Here is a 22,356-nt window from a genome sequence, read left to right as displayed (position 1 = left end):
AGCAGGCCTTGTAGCCCTATGGCAGGGCGCATTATAATACACGTGCGGGCATATCTGCATGAGCAGCTATGCCCCGTGCTGTCTACTTCAATTACTGGATGCTACACGTGAACAGTTAAGCCATCCTAAGTACATGCACCGGGAAGTGGTCATTACGAGCTCCCCAGCTACATGATGGCTTTATTGAAATCTCTGGTGTTTAGGATCAAGTACTTTGTCTTAATGAATCCATACTGTTGCCAGTACTAGATTTATTTTGGCATGCACCCAGAGGGTACCTTAGAGGTGCCCTCTGAAAAACAGTATCTAGTGTGCTAGCTGACGGGTATCATCCAGCCTGCCACAACTGACAAGTTTCTGATCCCCTGCAGGAGAGAGCCAACGCTCTCCGAGGCCAGAAACAATGGTGACTCCGGAGGAAGGTGTTCACACTCCCACAGCAGGATGGGTAGTGATTTAGTATATAGGGGAGAGGTGTGGCGCCGCGGCCAGGGCGACTGACGCTGGAATCTGGGGATCAGGGTTCGATCCCCAGCTCCAGCGGCAGGTTAGCCCAGCACCATGCGACTCTGGGCAATAGCTTGCTTAATCTTCCCGACGGCCCCGAGCGCCTAGAGACCCTAACGGGTGATTGTGCGCTATACAAATGTGGATTATTATTATTATTATTATATCAAGGCCAGTGGCGCCAAAGTCTCTGCCACATTTGAGATGCGACCTCCGCTTCTCCCAGACCTGGAAAATGCCACCCCCTGCCATGAGGCGCATTTGGCACCAGGACTTGTGGGAAATTAGCCAAGCAAGTAGGCGTGTTGCACCTCCAGGTTAGTCACACCGCTAAGGTGGACTACATGATGTGCTTCACGAAAAAGAGTACCACCAGCTTGGTTTTGGTGGAATTAGGAACTCTGGGACAGGGTTATGCCCTCTCCCCACAGGAAGTGGTCATATAGGGGGTGTAGTGACCCTTGGGTAAGTAGCCCATTGGCCACTACCCTACACTCCCCTTAATGCCCCTACATTTAGTATTTAGGTGGTTCTATAACACCAGGAACTTAGATCAGTCTGCCTGAAAGAGGAAGACTGACAAAGAAGAGCTGAAGACGTGAGAATTGTGGAGTAGCTGTGGACTTTGGTGCCAAACCCTGCCTAATAGCTCCTGTCAAAGATCCGACTAGTCCTTCAGCTGTGCATCCTCCCTAAACCTTGGAGGGGATGCCAGCCCTTCGCCAACAAGCCAGCATCCCCTTGAAGTGGAGGAGCCCCTTTCCTGCAGGCACCAACAGCAAAGTTGAGTTCACCGTTCTGGTCCATCTATGCAGCAACAGCCCAGGAGAAGGTACTTCAAGCCCCCTGAGGTCAGCCCTATCTCTCTAGCGCATTTTGAGACGCTAGACCCTTCAGGAGCCCTTCAGCACCAATATCCAGAGTATCAGAGCTCTTGCAACAACCAGGTCTTGTTCAGTGTCCAGCCCGGACGGCAACACCTCCGCGACAGACCTAACGATATAGAACATCAGCATCAGAGAGGCCATCGTCGAGATTAGCCCAGTTGTCCTGTTTTGTCTCCATCTCCAGGTCAACCTAAGAAGTGAGAGCCTCCAACGCAAGCAATCTGCTGAACAAAACCGCTCTGCACCTGAGCCCGAGCCTACCAACAGTGCACCCTTCCTACAGAGACCCTAAAGAGCCAGCCGAACCTCCCCTTTGGGTTCTGCCGAACTGGTTCCCCAGTCCCCAATTGCATCCTTTTTCTTATTACATGTTTCCCCAATTACTTCAGCAGTAGCTTTTGAGGCTACCCTTGCGACCACCACTTCTGCACCCGGACACTCCAGGGCAGGTAAATCAAAACTACTGGTGGTTCTAAGGACCTTGGCCCCTACTTACCTTTAGTCCAGAAGAACAACCCTGTAACTTGATTGCAAGTGTATCTAGGTAGTGTATGTTTCTCCCATAGGAAAACATTACTGTGTTTAAGGCTTATGCCTCATATCTGACAGCTGTATTTTCTGTCATTCTGAAAATCGCTAACTCGAAAAGTACTTACTCGATTTCAAAGATCTTTGTGTCTAAGGAAACTCTACGGGTGCTTCTACACTCGAACCTACCTGCTCCCTGGTGCAGACGCTCTTCTGGTGGGGTCGCTAGTGCTCTAAGTCCCCCCTCCCGCCGCCGCAGTCCCAGTCTTAGCGGCCGCTGAGCGGAGGTGGGGACTACACATCCCAGGCTGCACAGCGGCGGAAGTCGCCCACGATACTTCCACGCCCGGAGGCGCATTTAACCGGAGGACAGCCCCGGCAGAGCGGGCGGTCAAGGACACTCTATGGGGGCTTCTACACTCGAACCTACCTGCTCCCTGGTGCAGAAGCTCTTCTGGTGGGGTCGCTGGTGCTCTCAGTCTCCCCTCCCGCCGCCGCAGTCCCAGTCTTAGCGGCCGCTGAGCGGAGGTGGGGACTACACATCCCAAGCTGCACAGCGGCGGAAGTCGCCCACGATACTTCCGCGCCCGGAGGCGCATTTAACCGGAGGACAGCCCCGGCAGAGCGGGCGGTCAGGGACACTCTACGGGGGCTTCTACACTCGAACCTACCTGCTCCCTGGTGCAGACGCTCTTCTGGTGGGGTCGCTGGTGCTCTCAGTCCCCCCTCCCGCCGCCGCAGTCCCAGTCTTAGGGGCCGCTGAGCGGAGGTGGGGACTACACATCCCAGGCTGCACAGCGGCGGAAGTCGCCCACGATACTTCCGCGCCCGGAGGCGCATTTAACCGGAGGACAGCCCCGGCAGAGCGGGCGGTCAAGGACACTGTACGGGGGCTTCTACACTCGAACCTAACTGCTCCCTGGTGCAGACGCTCTTCTGGTGGGATTGCTGGTGCTCTCAGTCCCCCTCCCGCCGCCACAGTCCCAGTCTTAGCGGCCGCTGAGCGGAGGTGGGGACTACACATCCCAGGCTGCACAGCGGCGGAAGTCGCCCACGATACTTCCGCGCCCGGAGGCGCATTTAACCGGAGGACAGCCCCCGCGAGGCGGGAACGCGCGCGGGCTAAGCCCGGGCAAAGGGCGGCCGTCTGTGGCCGTCCGGGGCCGGCAGAGGCCGGGCTGGGCCACCCCCCTAACTGTCAACTCAGCGGACACATCATTAAGAAGGTACTGTCAAATAAATCCCCACTGATACACCTGGTTATTTGATTTATCCAAGACAGGGGTTAGAGGTGGCTGCGTCGGGCCACGCTATGTATGTTTTTGCCTTGTTTTTTACCACGGTTTGAGAAACTCTGTGGTTTGTTTTCCTTACTACAGTTGGTACTGAGTCACTAGAGCTTTGTTTTAACTGTTTACTCACTGTAGTGTGGGTGCCTTTTTGAGCCAACAGGCGTGTTCCATTAGTTTTTCTATAATGGTCCGCAAGAAGACCCAGACTGTTCCACCAGGGGCACTCCCAGTCATGAAGTCGACAGTCACAACTATGGAAGCTTACTTAACTAAGGCAGCATCTGCCATTGACAAGGAGATCGAGTTGGTGAATAGGCGCCTCTCCAGATCCCCGGTGGGTCGTCTTCAACATCTTAGGGAAAAATCCAATCTAGTTGAGCAAACCAATGTACCACCAAATGGCTCACATGGTGGGGGGGCAAGCGGGGGACCTTTGGGACCGGACCTGGCGGGAGTTAGATCTACAGCCGTGGGGGAGGAGGTACCACATTCTTTGTACCCTGAAATAGTCATCGCTAGTAAAAAGGGCCCGGCAATAGCTGCCAATTCGGGGAAAGGTGGGAAGAGACCTGTACCACCATCACCTGAGGACCCAAATGACTTCAGCCTGTCCTTATCCCCTTTATCTAACAGGACTGGTCGTCGTGTTGGTGGCCTTAAAAGAAAATGCAAGACATCAACAGGCCAAGCAAAAAAAAATAACTCAACGAAAAGCAGGCACACACTGTAATAGCAAGGGGCGCACCAGGTAGTGAGAAACATCTGCTGGATACATTCAAATCAGTTCTGAGCACTGCGTTGGATGAAAGGTTAGCGCCAATCATGTTGAAGCTAGCTGAGATAGAGCTCAGGCTCGAGGCCATGAAACAGTCCCCTCATTGCCACCTGGTTGGCGCTAGCACTTCACAAACCCCAGCATCTCAATCCAACCATGCAGCAGGACCCACGCAAGACCCACACAACTCTGAAACTACCCCAGAAACAAGTAACAACAACTTCCAGGGGATGTGTACTGGTACCGGGCCACAGTAGCGTGTGCTAAGTTGTGTTAATGAGGGCATAATAAAACACAGGCAGACTACAAAGATAAGGGAAAACAATCCATCACAGGGCACACAGGGTATTAGTGGTGATGTCCGTGGTGAGATTATTAACAATGAGCGAAATTCCGAGGTAATCGATTTGCCCCCTCAATCCACACCTCTGGTGGTTATATTAGGTAATGTGCCACCACTTCCACAAGGCTCCACAGAGGCCTTATACCAACTTAGGAATAAGGTAATGCATTGGCTTTCTGGCAACACCTCATCAGGCTCTGAAGTTGGTCGCAACATTATAATGGTGCGACGTGTGGGTTGGGTTGGAAACTTAAGGAAGCCAGGAGGTGGAGACTGCATAATCGTGAATTTCAATGATCACTTGATCGTTGAGAAACTATTTCGCGAAAATCATATAAGAAAGTCCAATTCTAGTACTGGGATACAGATGCTCCCCCTGGGTTTTTTCTACCAACTTATTCCCCCGAATAACTTCAACTTCGGTCCACAAGCCCTTAGGCTTATGCAGGGTTTTAGACCTGATCACAGATTAAAATTTTTTAACCATCATTCTGCACACATGACACCGAATGATACCCAGGAGGTCCATCATGGCTAATCAATCATGCCATTGTCCAATAGATTTTCAGCCCTGTCCTCACTAGGAGACTGTGATTGACTAAAGTCAACCACAGACCTCAATGACGTGCTATCATCCATTATAAAAAATCCTATGGGGGTAGGACTGACGGACCAGATTATAGCCAGAGGTAACACGATCATTTGTGATGAGGGACTAGAAGATAGTTGCCCTGTGGCCCAACCCAGTCTAAGGCCACATAATATAATAACATGGAATATAGCCGGGTTGGCAGGGAAGGTAGAAGATCCAAAATGGGTAGAGTTCATAAAGACCTTCCCGGTGATTTGTCTCCAAGAGACTTGGATGGTGGAAAATGATTAATTCCTGGAAGGTTATAAAACTCTATTTGTACCGGCCCAACGTTCTAGCAGTGGTAGAGCAAAAGGGGGTTTAGTGATATACATTGACATGGCCCTGAACTGTGCTATCCAATCAATAACCTCAGACAACACTAATATTCAAGCAGTGACCATAAAAAAAGGAAATGTAAATGTGCTCTTAATTAATTTTTATAACGCCGTAAACGCAAGAGGTGTTTCCAGGATTAATGACCTGAGTAATTTTATTAGATTAAACTGCGCTAGGGATTCCCACCGGCTTTTGATTATGGGAGACTTCAATGTGCACCCATGCAGGAACCCAACGCTTACAGCCATGGGAGCCCTGGGTTGCCACAGGATGGAAGGACTCAATTTTGAGCACTCAGGTAGGGGTGACATGCTGAACCATTTAATTAATGAGTTTGACTTGGTCTCTGCCTTATCAGTGGTGGACCAATGCAGTTTTCAGCATGTCCCAACTTTTAAAGGGCGCTTTGGGGGGTCCTTTATTGATCATACTCTATTCTCCAATGGCTTTCAGTCTTTCATATCGGGTTTTAAAATCGAAGACAGTGCCTATAGTGACCACAATCCAGTATGTAGCCTCTTTGATGGCATTCTTTTAGCCCGACGGGAAAAATTGGTAACCCGGGGAGAACTGAAAAGCACAGACGGAAGACGCCGACTTAAATGGTCGAACGTTAACTCTGTTCAATTATATGACGGGATACACAGAACCTGTGATTCAGAGTTGACGTTGTGTGTGTGTCCCTTATCCCGTCCAACTGAAATCTTGTTAGCCTTTGAGGGGATCACCACTAAAGTAGGCTTTATGTTAACTATCCCGGTGGCGGGGAATCTGCACAGTGACCCTAAATGGTTCGACCAGACCTGCTCAAAAGCTGCCCAAGCCTTAAAGGCAGCCTTGAAGACTAGCCCTAGGGATGTGCAGTTAATTCGGACACTACGCCATAGCTATAAAAAGGTTTTGCCAAAGCGAAAAGTAGACTTAAAGAATAAAGTCTGGCAAGAACTACTTGATCCAAATGTTTTGGGTAACAGTGAGCGCTTCTGGGGAGTTATCAATAGACCACTGTTCGCTAGAGAAGGGAGCTGGCAGTAGATACTAACATCACTGAAGATGATTGGGTATCACATTTTACTTCTATTTTTAGCAGTAATACCTCACAGGTAGAAAGACACAGTGATGACCAGGTACAAGCCTTCCCCCACTTTACACCAAATGAGATAGAGAAAGGTATCATAGGGTTGACAAGTAACAAAGCCCCCGGACCTGATGGTATGCCCCCGGATCTCTTTAAGTCTAAGGTATCACTATGGCACCGGTTCTGACCGCAGTGGTTAACGCTGCTGCTGAACACGGCTGTCCAAAGTCCTGGGACACCTCAACAATCGTGCCAATATTCAAGAAAGGCGATCGTAATAGTTACAAGCTGATATCGCTTATCGACTCTGTTGTTAAGGTTGTGGGAGGTGTAATCTTGAATAGACTGACATCATGGGCCGATGCAAACAGGGTCATCTCTAGTATACAGTACGGGTTCCGGTCACGGCACTCCACACTGGCTCAATGTATCAACTTGTACACAATCCTGGGGAAGTACACCATAGCTAGGCAGGGCACCATATACTTGGCGTTCATGGATCTCTCATCTGCATTCGACTGCGTTAACCGGGCGAAGCTATGGGAGTCCATGGGCGTCATGGGGGTCGAACCAGCATTGGTTAACTTCCTGAGCGACATACACCGGGAAACAAGGGCCAATGTAAGATACTCAAAAGATCTTAAAGTATCCAGGGACTTTGGTGTCCACAGAGGTGTAAGACAGGGGTGCATCTTGGCCCCCTTTCTTTTCAATTTATACATTAACGATCTAGAAGAGTGCCTGATCAGCACTGGAGTCGATTACCCTTATGTCGGCGAAAGGGGCTTACCAGTTCTGCTATACGCGGACGACGCCATCCTCCTAGCAAGAACTGCCACAGGCCTACAGTCCCTATTAACCGCTTTCCACAGTTTCATGGCTGCTCGTGACCTTTCTATCAACAATAGTAAATCTTACACGATGCAGGTGGGGAAGCATACCACGAAACAGTATCAGTTTATGGTCAACACAGAGAAGGTACCTAGGACCAAGATATTCTCTTACCTGGGAGTCTTAGTCGATGACCTGCTAAACTGGGGACCACTGCTAAAGAAGAAAAAGGTGAGAAATCACAAGGGCTAATGCTGCTCTCTTCAACTTTGCCAAGAAAATGGGCAAGCGCCCGGTTGAGGCCCTCTTAAAACTCTACAACGCAAAAAGTGTTGCAATAGGCAGTTATGGAAGGGAACTATGGGGGTACGTGGTGGCTGATGGTATAGGGGTTGTAGAGAATAATTTCCTAAAACAACTTCTGTGTGTACCAACAGGAACCCCCAACCAAATAGTCCATGAGGAAACTGGTACCCTGTTCATTATTTACACTATAGCACTTCGGCCATTAGTCTTTTGGCTTAAGTGCTGGCTTAATAAAGATCTGGTCCTAAACCATCTGCTTTTAAAGGATGTTTTACCATAGATTACATGCTTAAAATTCCATGGCTAAAATATCTAAAAGATTGCTTCTCTGCATTGGGGCGCCCTGGCCTCTTTATGAATCCAGATTCGATTGCACATACTGATGTGGATTTTGTGAAGAAAACTTTTATCTCCCTAAAGCAATCGAATCGTGACGAGGTTGATTTGGTTAAACCCAGTGTACGCAAATATATTATGTTGAAAACTACTCCCAGTTTGGAGCCCTACCTTACTTGGTCTATATCGGGCTATGAGCGTTTCTTGTTGACTAGGTTTTGGCTAGACTACTATCACCTCCTACTAGCCGTCCCCAGCGGTTGCCATAAGGGCCAAGTGTTAACGTCCTGCGGCTGCGACAATGTGTCTCCGCAGGACCTGGTACACTTTTTATTTGTATGCCCTCTATATGAGATACCACGGAGGTCTTTTCTAAAGCCCCTTTTTAGAGTACAGAACTTTACTCAAGTCATTCCAGCCCTCTGTTACTTACAATTGCTGAAGCCTGAGAGCACTTTATTCCTGATTGGTTTCCTAAAATCAGCTATAAAATTTAGAAAAAGTAGGATGAATTAAGTATATGCCAAACTACTGCTATCTCATATTTTGTTTCTCAATATTTGTCTTTTTTAATATATTTCTTAACTTTTTATATGTCATTGTTTTGTATATGTATAACTGATGGGACTTGGATCTCTGTTTTAACCATATATTGTATTGTTTGTGGTAATATTGCTTTTATGGTTTTATCTACTAAAAACCGAATAAAGTATCTAAATAAATGAAATGAAAATTATTATAAAAATCTATCTAATTTTTTTAATTGGTCTCAGATTTTCTTATTCAGTGTGTGCCTTATTTATTGTCTGTGTGTGTGCAACAAATGCCTAACACTCCCCTTTGATAATCCTAAATTGCTCAACCACACTACCACAAAGCGAGCATTTGGGATTTTTAAAGAAAGCCCCCATTAACCAATAAGCGCCACCTGGACTATTTGCCTAGTGTATCCCTTAGGTGCACAACACAAATAGTCAGCTTCCTACACCAACCTCCTAAAAGAAGCAATGGTCTCAATCCACTTTGTGCCAGAATGGACTTCACCCACTTTCTACACAAAGTATTCATTGTATGCTTAACTCAGTAGCTACCTTAATTTTTTCATTTGAGGCAATAAAAGAAAGTGATAAGGGAGTAAATTAAAATGTTTCCGTGCCTCTTTCTCTTATGAACGATATAGCTCTTTGAAAGTTGTTTTTTTCTCATTGTTTAAAATCCATGAAACTCAATTTTCTGAAATGTATCATTATTTTCTACCTGTTTTCAAGGGTTGTCATCACCGTTTGTTGACGGTTGCTCAAAGAGAGAAGCAAAGTCCGCAGAATGTTTGATGGATCATCAAACGAGAGAGAGCAGCCCCAGTGCTAGCATAGGTAAGTTATTTTCATCCTTGAGTTTTCCCACAGCTTTGATTGGATTATCACTGAACTCGGCCCATCGTGGGAAAGGTACAAACAACAGACACATAAAAGAGACCTTACATTGCTGTAAGAGTCAGTGGCTTTGTTTCTTACACAGTTACATTCATCCTTGAGTTTTTACATTGCTGTGATTGCATTGTGAATGAACAGGAAGGGTATCACAGCTCACCTATGACTTTATTTTGTAACACCCCTCTCTCCTCCATGTACCTCCTTCCCCACTTACTTTGGCACTTCCTGTTATGGAGTGTTTTAAAATATGCAATATCTCAAGAGCTGTTTCCATCGTAACTGTTAATAAATGTGTATTTATATGGATTTCTAGTTTGATGTTTCCTGGTGGCCTAATTTGTTCAATGACTACTAATTGATTTATTTGTTTGTTCTTTTGACAGACCAAGTAGTTGTCACATCAGTTGTTTCTTTACCCATCAAAGAAGAGGATGATTTTGAGCCACTTGAACAGCAATCACCTAATGGAATTGAAAGTTTTATTTTGCCTACAGGTCAGTAAACGCTGTTCGCTGGTTCTAGGAAAATGTTGCCCCAGCACTCAAATTACCTCTTTTTTTCCTCATTAAGTATGCTAGGTTTTCATCTCAGTGTCACCAGATAAAATAAACACATTGAAACACTGCTAGTTTGCTTCTAGCCTCATTTTCAGCCAGTGAACGTAGCGTAAATATTTTCACATTTCAGACCTATACATTTTACTGTGCTATTACTATCACATGGTGCTAAGACTAGAGAGGAGGATACCAGATGTGGTATGTTCCTCCTGTCGTTATACCTACAATAGTGTATTCAGAATGCACGAGTGAAGAGGAAAACTGCTGAATTAGTATAGAATGTTCCCACAATTCTTAGAGAATGTTGTATAATATGAACATCAAGATAAATAATTGCACTTTATTTACTCTTGTTAGAGGAAGTGGAAAATTAAGATGTCTTCTTTTGTGTTTGATTTTTTATATACATATGTAACTGACCTTTGGCCCGAAAAACGGCATCTGGTGACAATGTTACATAATATAAGGGCCATATGGCTTTAGAACTGTACACAGTTCTCTGCCTTCCACTTCAGTTTTCCTTTTCGACCTTTACTGAACTCACCAGCTTTCCCACTTTTTATACTGCAAATTCATTAGGCACACATGTGTAGATCCTCTGCCCACAAGAAATTATTTGCTGGACCATTCAACGCTTAGTCTCATTCTGATATGTAATCTTGCTTCAGGTATACAGGCTGGTAGGCAAAACGTGCCCTGCAATAAAGTAGAAAAATAGAGGTGACTCTCCCCGTCTCTGAAGTCTGCGTGTCTTCAAAAACCATGTTATGCTCCAAAATTATTTTTATTTCAAATAACATATTTAGTAGACTTGAAACTTGATTACGAGTTGAACAGAGAAGTGTTCCTGAATGGGATGCCACTCGGCTCAATTATAAGGGGCAAGGTGTTCATGCATCTGGATTTTCTTGGTACTGGAACACCAGAACCGATCCTACCAGCAGGAATGGATTGCAAGTGCAGCCCAGCCCTGGTTACCCCATCTCCGCCCAAACTGCGTCTAAGGAAAGAGAAGGACCATATAATGCCCCCCACTGCTAGGACACATGCTCCCATTTCCTCAGTTACCTTTACTCCAATCTGCTAACCCAACCATTCGCCCCACCCTACACTATTTACATTTACCACCTGCTCAGGACAGTTGATAAATGTGAGCATTAATTCCAACAGAATTGGGAATTCTGCACGGAATTCCACCCAGAAAAAACAGATGTATAGAGGTATTCTGCATTCCATGAAAATAACCTTTTAATAATCCTAGTTAGTTGCAGAAATACTATCCAAATGATTAATTCCAGCCTCCAAGTAGCTCCTCATCTAACTCTGCCTATCAAGATATCTGTCTATTGGTAAGTTTGATGTTTCCCGTAGTCTTTTTCAGTAAATTAAAAATCCCATTTATTCTGCTGGAGCAGACTGTGACTATTCCATAATATATTAGACAACTGCCCTTTGAGATCCTACAATAAGCCAGATTTATGCTTTTCAGTGTTTTAATAATTCTGGTTATTCCCCCCCACATGATCTTACAGTGTGTCACTGTCCTTAAAGTGTGTCACTGTATTGCTCTGCTTTTTTTTCGTATGCAGGATCCCTTCAGAGGAAGAATTCATTAAGCAATTCCCTTCATAGTTTGTTGTGCTGCTTATTCGAACCAGCTGATAGACTATGCGCAGTCTATTGTCAGTCAGCTTACTGCTTTCCTGTTTTCAGGGTTCAGTCTCTTGGACTACCAGTAATTTTTATTTTGACTCATGGTTTATTTTGTGGCAGGAGGCATTGACCGGAGCCCTAGGCCATGGCTGTCTTTTTAAATCCATAACTTAATTTTGCGGAGGGTGAATATAGAGACTCTGCCATAAAATGGTAAATTAATTGTCCATACTTTCAGTGTCCTGTTAGTGTAACCTATGGGGCGTATATGCAGCCATTAGAGGCTTCTCTTGTAGGAAATGACCCAATTAGGGCCACCCGGGGTCACTCGCGACCACCTCTCAGCCTTCCTCACAAATGAAAAATCGGTCAGACAGTAGAGAATACAAACTAAAGTTATTTATTAGAAGTACACTTGAGTGGAGTCCGATCTGACCAGCATCCTTAGATTGCTGCTGACTGACTGACCTCTGCCAACATGGTAACACATAATGTACATCTTCAGAATTACTAAAGACACACCCAGACTGGATATTTCCAGTTGGTAGCTGGTGAACAAAGGCAACACAGAAGGATGAGTTGCAATCCTGGGCCAGGTACATGCTATTGCAGCATCAAGGTTACTCTGCCTGCTCCTCTAAGGGTGGGAGCAGGCCAATCTAGAGAGAAAGGTATGTGATGACAAAACTGTCTATTCATTAGCACAGCAAAGCTTAACCTTGGAGAAATACAAGAGAAAATATTGCAGCTGCTTTCTGCTGAGGCAGACAGAGTGAGACAGAAGTTAGTTTTGATGGCTCAAAATGGCGACTGAATACAAACGGGTGCAGCAAATGCTAACTTTAGTCGTACAATGCATAGAGAACGTTGGCTAAAAGCATTTTTATTCCAACAGACTCTCCTTTTAGCATGAGCTAAAGCATTTTGTTACTGCCTAAAAACAAATAACCTCATACAGAAGATGTATAGTGCCACTACAAGCTGATATATACATAGTCAATATTCAAAAATACCTTCATCAATTAACTTGAGACCATTGATATCCTGCATCATCATAATAGTGGCATTAGTGTCATTTACTGCTATTTTCCGTTTAGGCGTCAGAGTGTTCACACAATAGGCACAACAAGCAGGGAGGCAGTGTATGCAAAGACAACAGGTGAGGATAATACCAGCAATTACCACCATAAAGGTAAGAATCTTCCAACCCCAGGATGTAAATATACCCTAGAACCACCTGGAGAGGGTCCAAGTTCCATTTTCTTGGCGTATGTCAGATAAAAGCCTATGCAACTTATGTATGGCAGCATATACATTGGGGCGTGGTTTGGGATGTACACGCAGCAGCTACTGCCAATAACGCGACAGGCCCCTCCACGATCAGCAAGGATGACGTCTAACACCATCCAATTTTGTACGGTAATGAGCCTGGTAGCCTGGAGCTCAGCAGTGATGTTGGTCAGTATACCAGCTGTTGTATATTTATCACCCCTTCAACAACCTGTGTTAACCGACGAATGTTAAGACTGTTGGACATGGGGCCCCAAAAAGGTACTATTCCCTTCATGGCATCCTCAAACGGTTGCAAAGTGGTCTCTGTCTGATCTATATCTTCTGTGTTAATAACCTTTCTTACTCGGAACAAGTGTACACTCCGACTCTGCAGCTGATGGTCTTTATGCTAATTTGACAGAGCTATATACACGGGGGTGGGAGGAAAGATAGATAACACCTGCCTGACCATCCCTCCGGGAGCCAGACATAACCTTGGGATCCACAAACAAAATAGACATCAAGGGGTGGTATTAAGGGTGGACTATCAGTCATTCTCAACCTATATGTTGTGTTGCATCTGTTCTCCCCCACCTCTATTTTCCCAGTCCCTTGGACACAGAAACTAGCTGTTGTGTTGACCACTGACAGCGGTATCCTCAGTAACATTACGAGCCTGGAAAGACTGGAAATACTCTGACTTGTTGAACACCAGGAAATCAGTCATTTCCATTCGAGACCACGTTCCATTCTTTACCCCTTTGTACGCATGCATGCAGGAGCTTAGGAACAACCTACCAAACGGCTCTTGGCCTGTTGAAGCACCATGCTGGAAATGTACACTCTGTATCATGGTGCCGGGATCAGCACAAGTTCTTTCTAGAATATCAAATTGGGGATTGGGACGCACCATACTGCGAAATGCAAACCACCCCTCGCAACTGCTTATATAGGACAATGGCATGGACAATAGGTTCCCACTATTATGTGTCACTGAGGGAAGTAGCCCTGCACACACCTAACAATTAGGTTTGTTAGACGCATTATGAGCCTGATGTAACATTTGTATAAACACATTTTCTTTATAAGACTTTCGGTGCTTTCCTTTGTGAGGTACCAAAGTAACAAACATATGTTCGGAGGGTAACAGGAGTTGTCCCAATCAAAAAGCGTACAGGATACTTTTCCTCCAAGAACTAAGATATCCCTAATACGGATATCAATGCAATTGCAATTATAGATGCGTAAACTATTTTGCTTTTTGTGGACCAACCCCGCTCTGGGCCCGGAAGTGCAAATGGCTGTTCTTCCTTAGTAATGGGCCGTCCAAACGGATACATTGTGTAACCAGAGAAAAAATAATGCAATAAGACTAATAGCAAAAGACAAGAGTTCCCAGTGTCTATTAGAGCCTCACTGGTAGACTCCTATTGTTCATCAACATTGGCGCTCTTGAGCCCCGGTAGAGGAGCTGTTCGATCCTAGCTCTTGAAGAAATCCAACGTTGTCCAGGTTTTCGTACCCCCATCCAGGGAATCATGTTTGGTCTATCCTGTCCAATGTCCGAACAGTACACCAATTTCGCCTTTCCCTAAACTACTGTTGGAACTACAAGCAAGGTACTCCCTGACTTGCGCAGTCCATCCCTACTAATCTGACTTCTCCTTTGGTGCACTGTTCCTCCGTCGGGGGCGCAAATTGTACCTAGCTGCTCCAGGCACAGAGGGGTCAGTAAAAATGGGCTCAGACACAGAGGGGCCAGTAGAAGGGAGCTCTTGAATTACCTTAATATCCACGGGCACAGCTGCATTTAGTACCTCATCGTTCTTGGCCTCTGTTTGGGTCCACGTAAGCTAGGCATCTGAAAAGGGGACAAATCGTGGTAATTGCTCCCACTCCGAGTCCCCGATTTCTTTGTTGACCCACTGATCGCAGGGTAAGGGTAGAGGCACTCTGCTGCAATGCGAACTACAAATCCAGTTCTTTCCGCTGGTAATTTTGACTGCTGTGCGGGTGGCAAGGAGCACCTGGACTGGCCCCTTCCACCTCAGCTCCAAGTTCTTCTTTCTTTGAAAATTCCAGATCAATATATAATCAGCAGGCCGAATGTCATGTCCTGGGCCCTCGGGTACTGCTGGAAGAGAGTCCTGGATCTCTTAGTGAATCGAACACAAACTTTTATTCAACTCATACAGATAGTCCACTAACAGGATATTCAATTTCTGAAAACCGACGAGGACACAGGAGGCCCCAGACATTTGCCGGGCACCCAAACACGACCTTGTAGGGTGACAGTTCTGTTCTAGAATGCACTTTTGTTCTTGTGTACAAAAGGGCTAATAGTAAAGCATCTGGCCACTGCAACCCTGTGCTCTCCTGAATCTTTGCCAGCTTCAGTTTGAGAGTACCATTGTACTTCTCAACCAAACCTACGAACTGGGGGGGATTTGCACCATGAAATTTCAGACTGATAAGTAGTCCCTCACAAACTAACCGAATGACTCTCGCGTTAAAGTGACTTCCGTTATCACTCCAAATGAAACGGGGCAAGCCAAAGCAAGGAAAATACTCCTTCAGGAGTACTTTTGCAGTCGCTACAGCTGTACTTTCTTTGGTGGGGTAAGCCTCAACCCATTTACTGAATGCACAAACAGCCACTAAGACATATTTCAAATTGTTGACTCGGTCCATTCCTATGAAATCTATCTGAAGGACCTCAAAAGGGAAAGTGGGAGGTGCAAAATTACCAGGTGGCGTAGGGGTACCTTTTCCAGGAGTGTGCATCATGCACACCATACAATATTTGATCAGATGGGACCAGTTTTCAGGATATTATAATTTTGCCATACAGGGTCTAACAACTTACAAATACCTTTAGCACTGATATGAGTTGGCCCATGCGGGAAGAACATATGCATTTGGTAGCATCCATCACTGTTTCCCTGACTTATCAGTCCAACACCCCTCCTCATCCAAATGTGCTGTGCTTTCCTTCCATATTGCCAATTCCTCAATCGTTGCCTCACTTTGTGTCTCCTTGACATTTTCCAACGTATCCTCAAACATGGTGACCTCGGGCACCCCCTAGCAGGACCTGCTACAAACATCCTTTTCATCTTTGTTTGGACCATCTCCTTAGCTATCTGGTCTGCAAAGGCATTCCCCTTACCCACATTGTCCGTAATTGTAACTTAAAACAAGAGCCATCAACATATAGTTCCCCTTGAGGATCAGATAAGGGAACATCAGTCAGATATACCCGTTGTGTCGTCTCTTCCTCCGTCCGGAAGATACAATCATGTCTGTCAATTTCCTCACTCTCAGAAGGGAGGGGTAGCAACGTGGCTGGGTTCAGAATAGAGCATCTTTTGATCGTGACATGCAGAGCAAAGAGAGTTAAGTCATAACTGATCAGACGTGCACTGGTGAGGTGCTGCGTATTGGTCTTATTCAAAAGGGTATCCACAGCATGGGGCACCATGGCTGTGAGACCAGTATCAAGTACAAGTCCAGCTAATTGTCTTATTAAGACAGCCGCAACCGCTCTTAGACAGCTCGGGAGGGCTCTTGCGACAGGGTCAAGAAGAGCAGAAAAATAAGCACACAGCTGTTGCTTACCTCCAAAGGCCGGTGTTAAAACAGAAAGCGCACACCCAGCCGTCTCGTGTACATACAGCGCGAACGGCTTTGCATAATCAGGCGTACCAAGCACAGGCGCAGAGCAAACCAAAACTTTTAATTGCTCAAAAGACTTCTGACATTCAAGCGTCCAAGGCAAGGGTTCATGCACATCTTTAGTGGTCAATGCTAGCAGAGGCTTTGTTAGTAAGGAGTAGTTAGATAGGGATCCATTGGGGAAAATAGGAAGTAATGCCAATAAAAACACGCAACTCCCTCAGAGTTTAAGGTGATAGGCATTTTAACAATGGTACTGATGCGCTCAGGTGTCAATCTCCTACCCTCCTTCGACAGTAGGTGACCTGTCAACAATATTGACATTTGTAAAGGGACACTTTATGTCAGTGGTGTGCCAAATGCAGCAACAATTTAACCGTACTGTCTTTGCAACCCTTTTCAGTGTCAGAAGCGATGAGACTGTCATCTACATATTGGAGCAATAATAACCTGAGGGAAGCGTGAGGAAGTCTAATTGGCTTTTAAAGCTTGACAATATATACTAGGGTTCTCAGTATAGCCCTGAGGAGCTCAACAGAATCTAAAGCTTCTGCCAGCTAGTGTAAATCCGAACAAGTACCTGCTATCTGGATCGATTGGGATACTAAAGAATGCATTTTTTAGATCAATGACGCAAAGAATTTAGCAGTAGAAGGAATACCCGTCAAAAGGGCAGTAATGTCAGGGACCACGGGAACTGAGGAACTACTATTTCATTAATTTGCGCTAGTCAATCACAATATGATAAACATCCGGATGATCATCAGAGGAGCCTGAAGGTGCCCTCTTAAGAATGGGGCGGTTACATACATTTGCAGTCGTCTCTTCAACAACCCCAGACTTAATCAAGTCTTGTATAATTTGCAACAAGGCTCGCTTCCCTGCCTGCGGTATCTTGTACTGAGGAACACGAGGCAACATGGCATTATCTTTAACTTTGATGGAAACTGGAGGTATCTGCAATAGTCCTATGTCTGTGTCACCCGTTGCCCACAACGTGGGCGGCACGTCCTTCAATTCATCAGGGAAGAGTGCATCTTTGGACAGGCATTGCTTAGTGCTGACCACATTCGGGTCCATTGTCATGTAAACTTCTTCCGGGGAACAATAAATGGCTGCATGCAACTTCTTTAATAAATCTAAGCCCATCCAAATTTTTCCACAATTAGATGTAACAAAAAAAAATGTTGAATCCACAGTAAAAGGACCTATAGTCCACGTAAGTGGTTTGGAAATGGGGTTCATGACCGGTGCGCCAGAAAATTCTACCAAAACATTATTATGGTCAGACAGAGCTGCTTCCGGGATCAGTGAAAGAGGGATAGAGCTATTCATTGCACCGGTATCCACCACAAATTCCTTAGCTGAGCTATGCGAATCTGCAGTAACATAAGGACCGCGCTGATCTACAGGTATCTGAACTGGTCCCTCACTCTGTCTCTGGCTGTCCTAGCTGTGAGACAGTCCCGTCACCTCGTCAATGTCATAGTCATCATGATAATTCTGTCTGCCCCTATTGTCATCAAAGTAGTTACTGTCGGGACGATCCTGTGAGGCTGCGCCACGGTGAGCTCCCTCCTGTCCACCAGATCCACAACCTCGTCCACGAGAACCTCGTCCTCTAGGGGCCACGACGTTCTGCAACAACACTGGACACTTGCTACACCAGTGTCCCTACTCTTTACAATACACACACTGATTCGACCCTACAGGCGTAGTATTCCAATTTGTATGTGGAAGCTGCCAGTCCGAATCACCACGTCCTCTACCATTTCCCCTAGAAGACTGCTGCAACAGCACCTTTGTTTTCAATTCCTTATGCTTTTTCTCCACCTTCTCCTCATTTTCCCTGTGCTCATAATACTGTGCCATACTCAATATAACAGAATTGGAGTGCTCTCCGAGGCCTGTAACCTAGTTGCAATCTCAGAAAGCAGGTTTGTAACAAATCTATTAACGAACAATCGGACACCTCCCTCCACCGACAAATCCTGTTTGCTAAAATCCCAAAACACCCCTACAAACCGAGTGACGGCATGCCACTAACTTGTCCCAATCTACCCTCCTCGGCGGAATAAGACAGTGCATATACGTAATAATTTGACCAGGCAAAACTAGTATCTTGGCCTTAGGCTTCTCCCCACGCTTCCGCTCCTGGTCCCATGCTTTAATCTGATCCCAGGTACCACAGAATTCTACAACGTGGTCCTGTGTGTGTACCTGTCTCTAAATATCAAAGGGCACCAGTCTACCAAAGAACATTTCAATATCCGCAAGCGTCATCACTCTCAATGAAGCGGCCTTAGTCAATTCCTTATATTATGCAGTAGAATTTTTACCAGGGTCAAGTAGCTGTGTCCAAAGGGACAAAACCTCACTCCTTTTCCACTGAGTGTAAACCCATTGTTCTTGGAAACAGGCCTCTACCCTCGGTCTAATAACAGTATTTTGCTGATCCCATAGCTCCTGTAGTTCAGGGTGATATATGGGGTGGACTTCCCTCATCGGAAACTGGATACTGTCTTAGTATCAAGGACTCTACTCAAGCAGCCTATTCCAATAAGTGACCAGCGTTGCGACATTACCAAAAACCTCACCAGGTGCCATATCAGCAGCATATACATGGTCCCTAATATCCTAAATAATCTGGGGTGCTACATCATTGAAACACTGTTCCCACAGTCCAATCAAAGTAGCCGACATGTGCTTAAGGGCATGCTTCTGCACAAACGGCTCATAATCCTTCATCACGCTCCACACATCCTCCACACTGTAAATGGGGTTACGAACCCTCTGAGCAGACTGATTAACTACCACCCTTTTCTCTTCATCTCCCACATCAGATCGTATCAATATCCGCTCCCTAGCAGTCGCCCAGTCCCCGTCCCCTAGTCCACATACCAGCGTTCCACTGCTCAGTAATGTCGGCGGATGGGGGAACAGGGAAGGAGTAGCAACAGAAGTAACAGGCACCAACGTCGCTGATGACTGTGTCGTAGGTGTGAGGGCTGGCGTGAGCGATGCCGAAACAATAGCCATAGCAGGGAGACTGTCAGTCATTGTTGCCGCAGAAGGCGAAGTCAAAGAAAGGGCAGGAGGCACTGTGGCCGAGACAGCTTGATCAATAGCAGAAGAAACAGAAGCAGCAGAGACAGAAGGAACGGAGAATTGAGGCTGTGGCATGGCAGGGTATATATCCTGCGGAGCATATGGAGGTGGAGGTCAAGTATCTAACAATTCCTCCTCAAATGTATAATTTTCTTCTCGGGCAACATAAGACTTTTCACATTGTAATCGAAAATTCCTATCAGCACACTCTATTCCTCTTTTTTATTTTCTCTCAATCATGCGCTACAGCTTCCTGAGTCAATGTCTGCATTCTCCCCTTCCGGGCCTCTTTCTCCGAGTTTATTCATCTCTGTTTAGCTTCCTTTTGCCATGTTCTGATGGAATCAAACATCGACTGCCTACTCCTTTTCGCAAACAATTTTTCCTGTAGAAAATTAATTTTCTGTTCATCTAAAGTGCCCGTCAACTGCCACTGCAACTCTGCATTGTCCCTCGTATATTTGTGCCATAGGGTACTAAACATAATAGGGCCAAGGCCATGTTTTACGTACATGTCGAAATTCGGGGTGCCTTCTGGAGGCGCTGGCTGACTTTCTTTCAATTGAGCATCAGCAGAACAGCAACGACAGCCCAAACAAAACATTTTACTAAGGCACAGCATTTTTCAAAAGAAAACAAGTTCACTATTTATGCCGAGCAGATATTTGCAAATATCTTTACTAAAGTCAGTCCTCAGACCTCATCAAATACAAATCAAAATGGTACCATGTTCATAAAGAACTGAAGCAAATTCAAGCGCTTGTCTAAAGATGGTCCTCAGACCGTGTCAAATACAAATCAAAATGGCGCCATCCACAAAGAACCAAAGCAAACTCACCTGGTACGCATAGGTCAAACAAGTTTATTCTCCACTGCCGACTCTTCGAACCAAAAGGTCAGATCCAAGGGTTTCGCCGTTCAGGACCCCAGTCGGGATGATCACTGGACAAGGCACCACCCGGTCAGACAGACGGGGCAGCTGTGAGTTTAAGACTCTCGTGCAGGGATCCCCGGTCCACCCGTCAGACCCGACGTGGCCCCCACCTCCTCACCCATCTGCGGGTAAGGATGGGTCACCCGATGGAGTCCCTGTTCGGGCACCAAATGAAGAAAGTGCCCCGATTCGGGCCACCCGGGTCACTCGCAACCACCTCTCTGCCTTCCTCACGAATGAGTCGGTCAGACAGTAGAGAATACAAACCAAAGTTATTTATTAGAAGTACACTCGAGTAGAGTCCAGTCTGACCAGCCTCCTTAGATTGCTGCAGAAGGACTGATCTCTGCCAACATGGTAACACATAATGTACATCTTCAGAATCACTAAAGACACGCCCAGACTGTAAATTTCCAGTTGGTAGCTGGTGAACAAAGGAGATACAGAAGGATGAGTTTTAATCCCGGGACCGGGTACATGTTATCTCAGCGTCAAGGTTACTCTGCCTGCGCTCGCCGCTCTAAGGGTGGGAGCAGGTCTATCTAGAGAGAAAGGTATGTGATGATAAAACAGTCTATTCATTAGCACAGCAAAGCTTAACCGTGGAAAAATCCGAGAGAAAATATCACAGCTGCTTTCTGCTGAGGCAGACAGAGTGAGACCGAAGTTAGGTTTAATCATTGCTCAAAATGGCGACTGAATACAAAATGGTGCAGCGAATGCTAACTTAAGTCGTACAATACATGCAGAACTTCGTCAAAAAGCATTTTTTATTCCAACACTCTGGCTCCACCTTCTTCTCCATCAATATTCAACTTCAACTCTGGCAGACCTGGTGGCAGATCAGCCACTACATCTGGTGGAAATAAGTTGTGGACGCCCATAAAGGAAATGCTGGCAGATTTTAGACATATATATTTTTTTTTTTTCCAAGAAGGGGTAACCCTGTGTCCCTCAGAACCTGGGTATGTATGTTTAAAGAAAAAGTGGTTCTGTCGGGTGAATAAATTGCTTTTGCGTGAAGGCTAGGTTAGCTCATAACAAAATATAATCAATAAAATGAGAAAACCTCTCTGACAACAAATATAGTTCAAAACTTTTATATGAAAAAGCAAAGTCACATTAAAACACCGGAATTACTTCATTCCATTTCAGTTTCAAATATAAGTGAAAGGTGACTATTAGTGAGCAAAGTGAATAGTGCAACAAATTTAGTGACACATATTTACAGTTATATACAAAGTTTGTACAGGGAAGAATGGACAGGGGGAAGACTTTTAGCGGTCAGAGTTCTAAGTTAGTACTCCAAGGAAACAGATGATGACTATGCCCGTTCCCGGAGGGTTCTTGACCAATATTGTGCGTCGACGTTTCGATCCTGATGTGCCCCGATTGGTGGTCACGCGGATCTTTATCAAGACAGGGGGGGGAGAGGGGTATGAGGGGAGGGGGGTTATTTATTTATGTGGATTTTCGGATACACAGGAGGCAAAAAGTCACACACTGTAGGAAGGCCAATAGGTCAATCTGACGTGGAGGGACGCTTTCCACAGGAGCAGGATTCCGGCTTGAATCACTCGCGGTCGCTCAATACCCCTCTCCCCCCCCTGTCTTGATAAACTTAGAACTCTGACCGCTAAAAGTCTTCCCCCTGTCCATTCTTCCCTGTACAAACTTTGTATATAACTGTAAATATGTGTCACTAAATTTGTTGCACTATTCACTTTGCTCACTAATAGTCACCTTTCACTTATATTTGAAACTGAAATGGAATGAAGTAATTCCGGTGTTTTAATGTGACTTTGCTTTTTCATATAAAAGTTTTGAACTATATTTGTTGTCAGAGAGGTTTTCTCATTTTATTGATTATA

The 22,356-nt window shown here is 45.6% G+C and overlaps 1 protein-coding gene across 1 annotated transcript in view; it reads left to right on the top strand.

Annotated features, from left to right (window-relative positions):
- LOC144761773 (uncharacterized) overlaps positions 1–22,356 on the top strand; it is a 101,105-nt gene that overhangs the window by 52,553 nt on the left and 26,196 nt on the right. Inside the window, exons 4-5 of the mRNA XM_078647018.1 lie at positions 9,122–9,226; positions 9,670–9,780. Coding sequence (XP_078503144.1) covers positions 9,122–9,226; positions 9,670–9,780 — 216 coding nt within the window. The remainder of the gene's footprint in view (positions 1–9,121; positions 9,227–9,669; positions 9,781–22,356) is intronic.

The sequence above is a fragment of the Lissotriton helveticus genome, chromosome 6 (genome assembly GCF_964261635.1).
Source record: "Lissotriton helveticus chromosome 6, aLisHel1.1, whole genome shotgun sequence".
NCBI lineage: Eukaryota > Metazoa > Chordata > Amphibia > Caudata > Salamandridae > Lissotriton > Lissotriton helveticus.
This window is presented reverse-complemented; position numbering and strand designations above follow the sequence as displayed.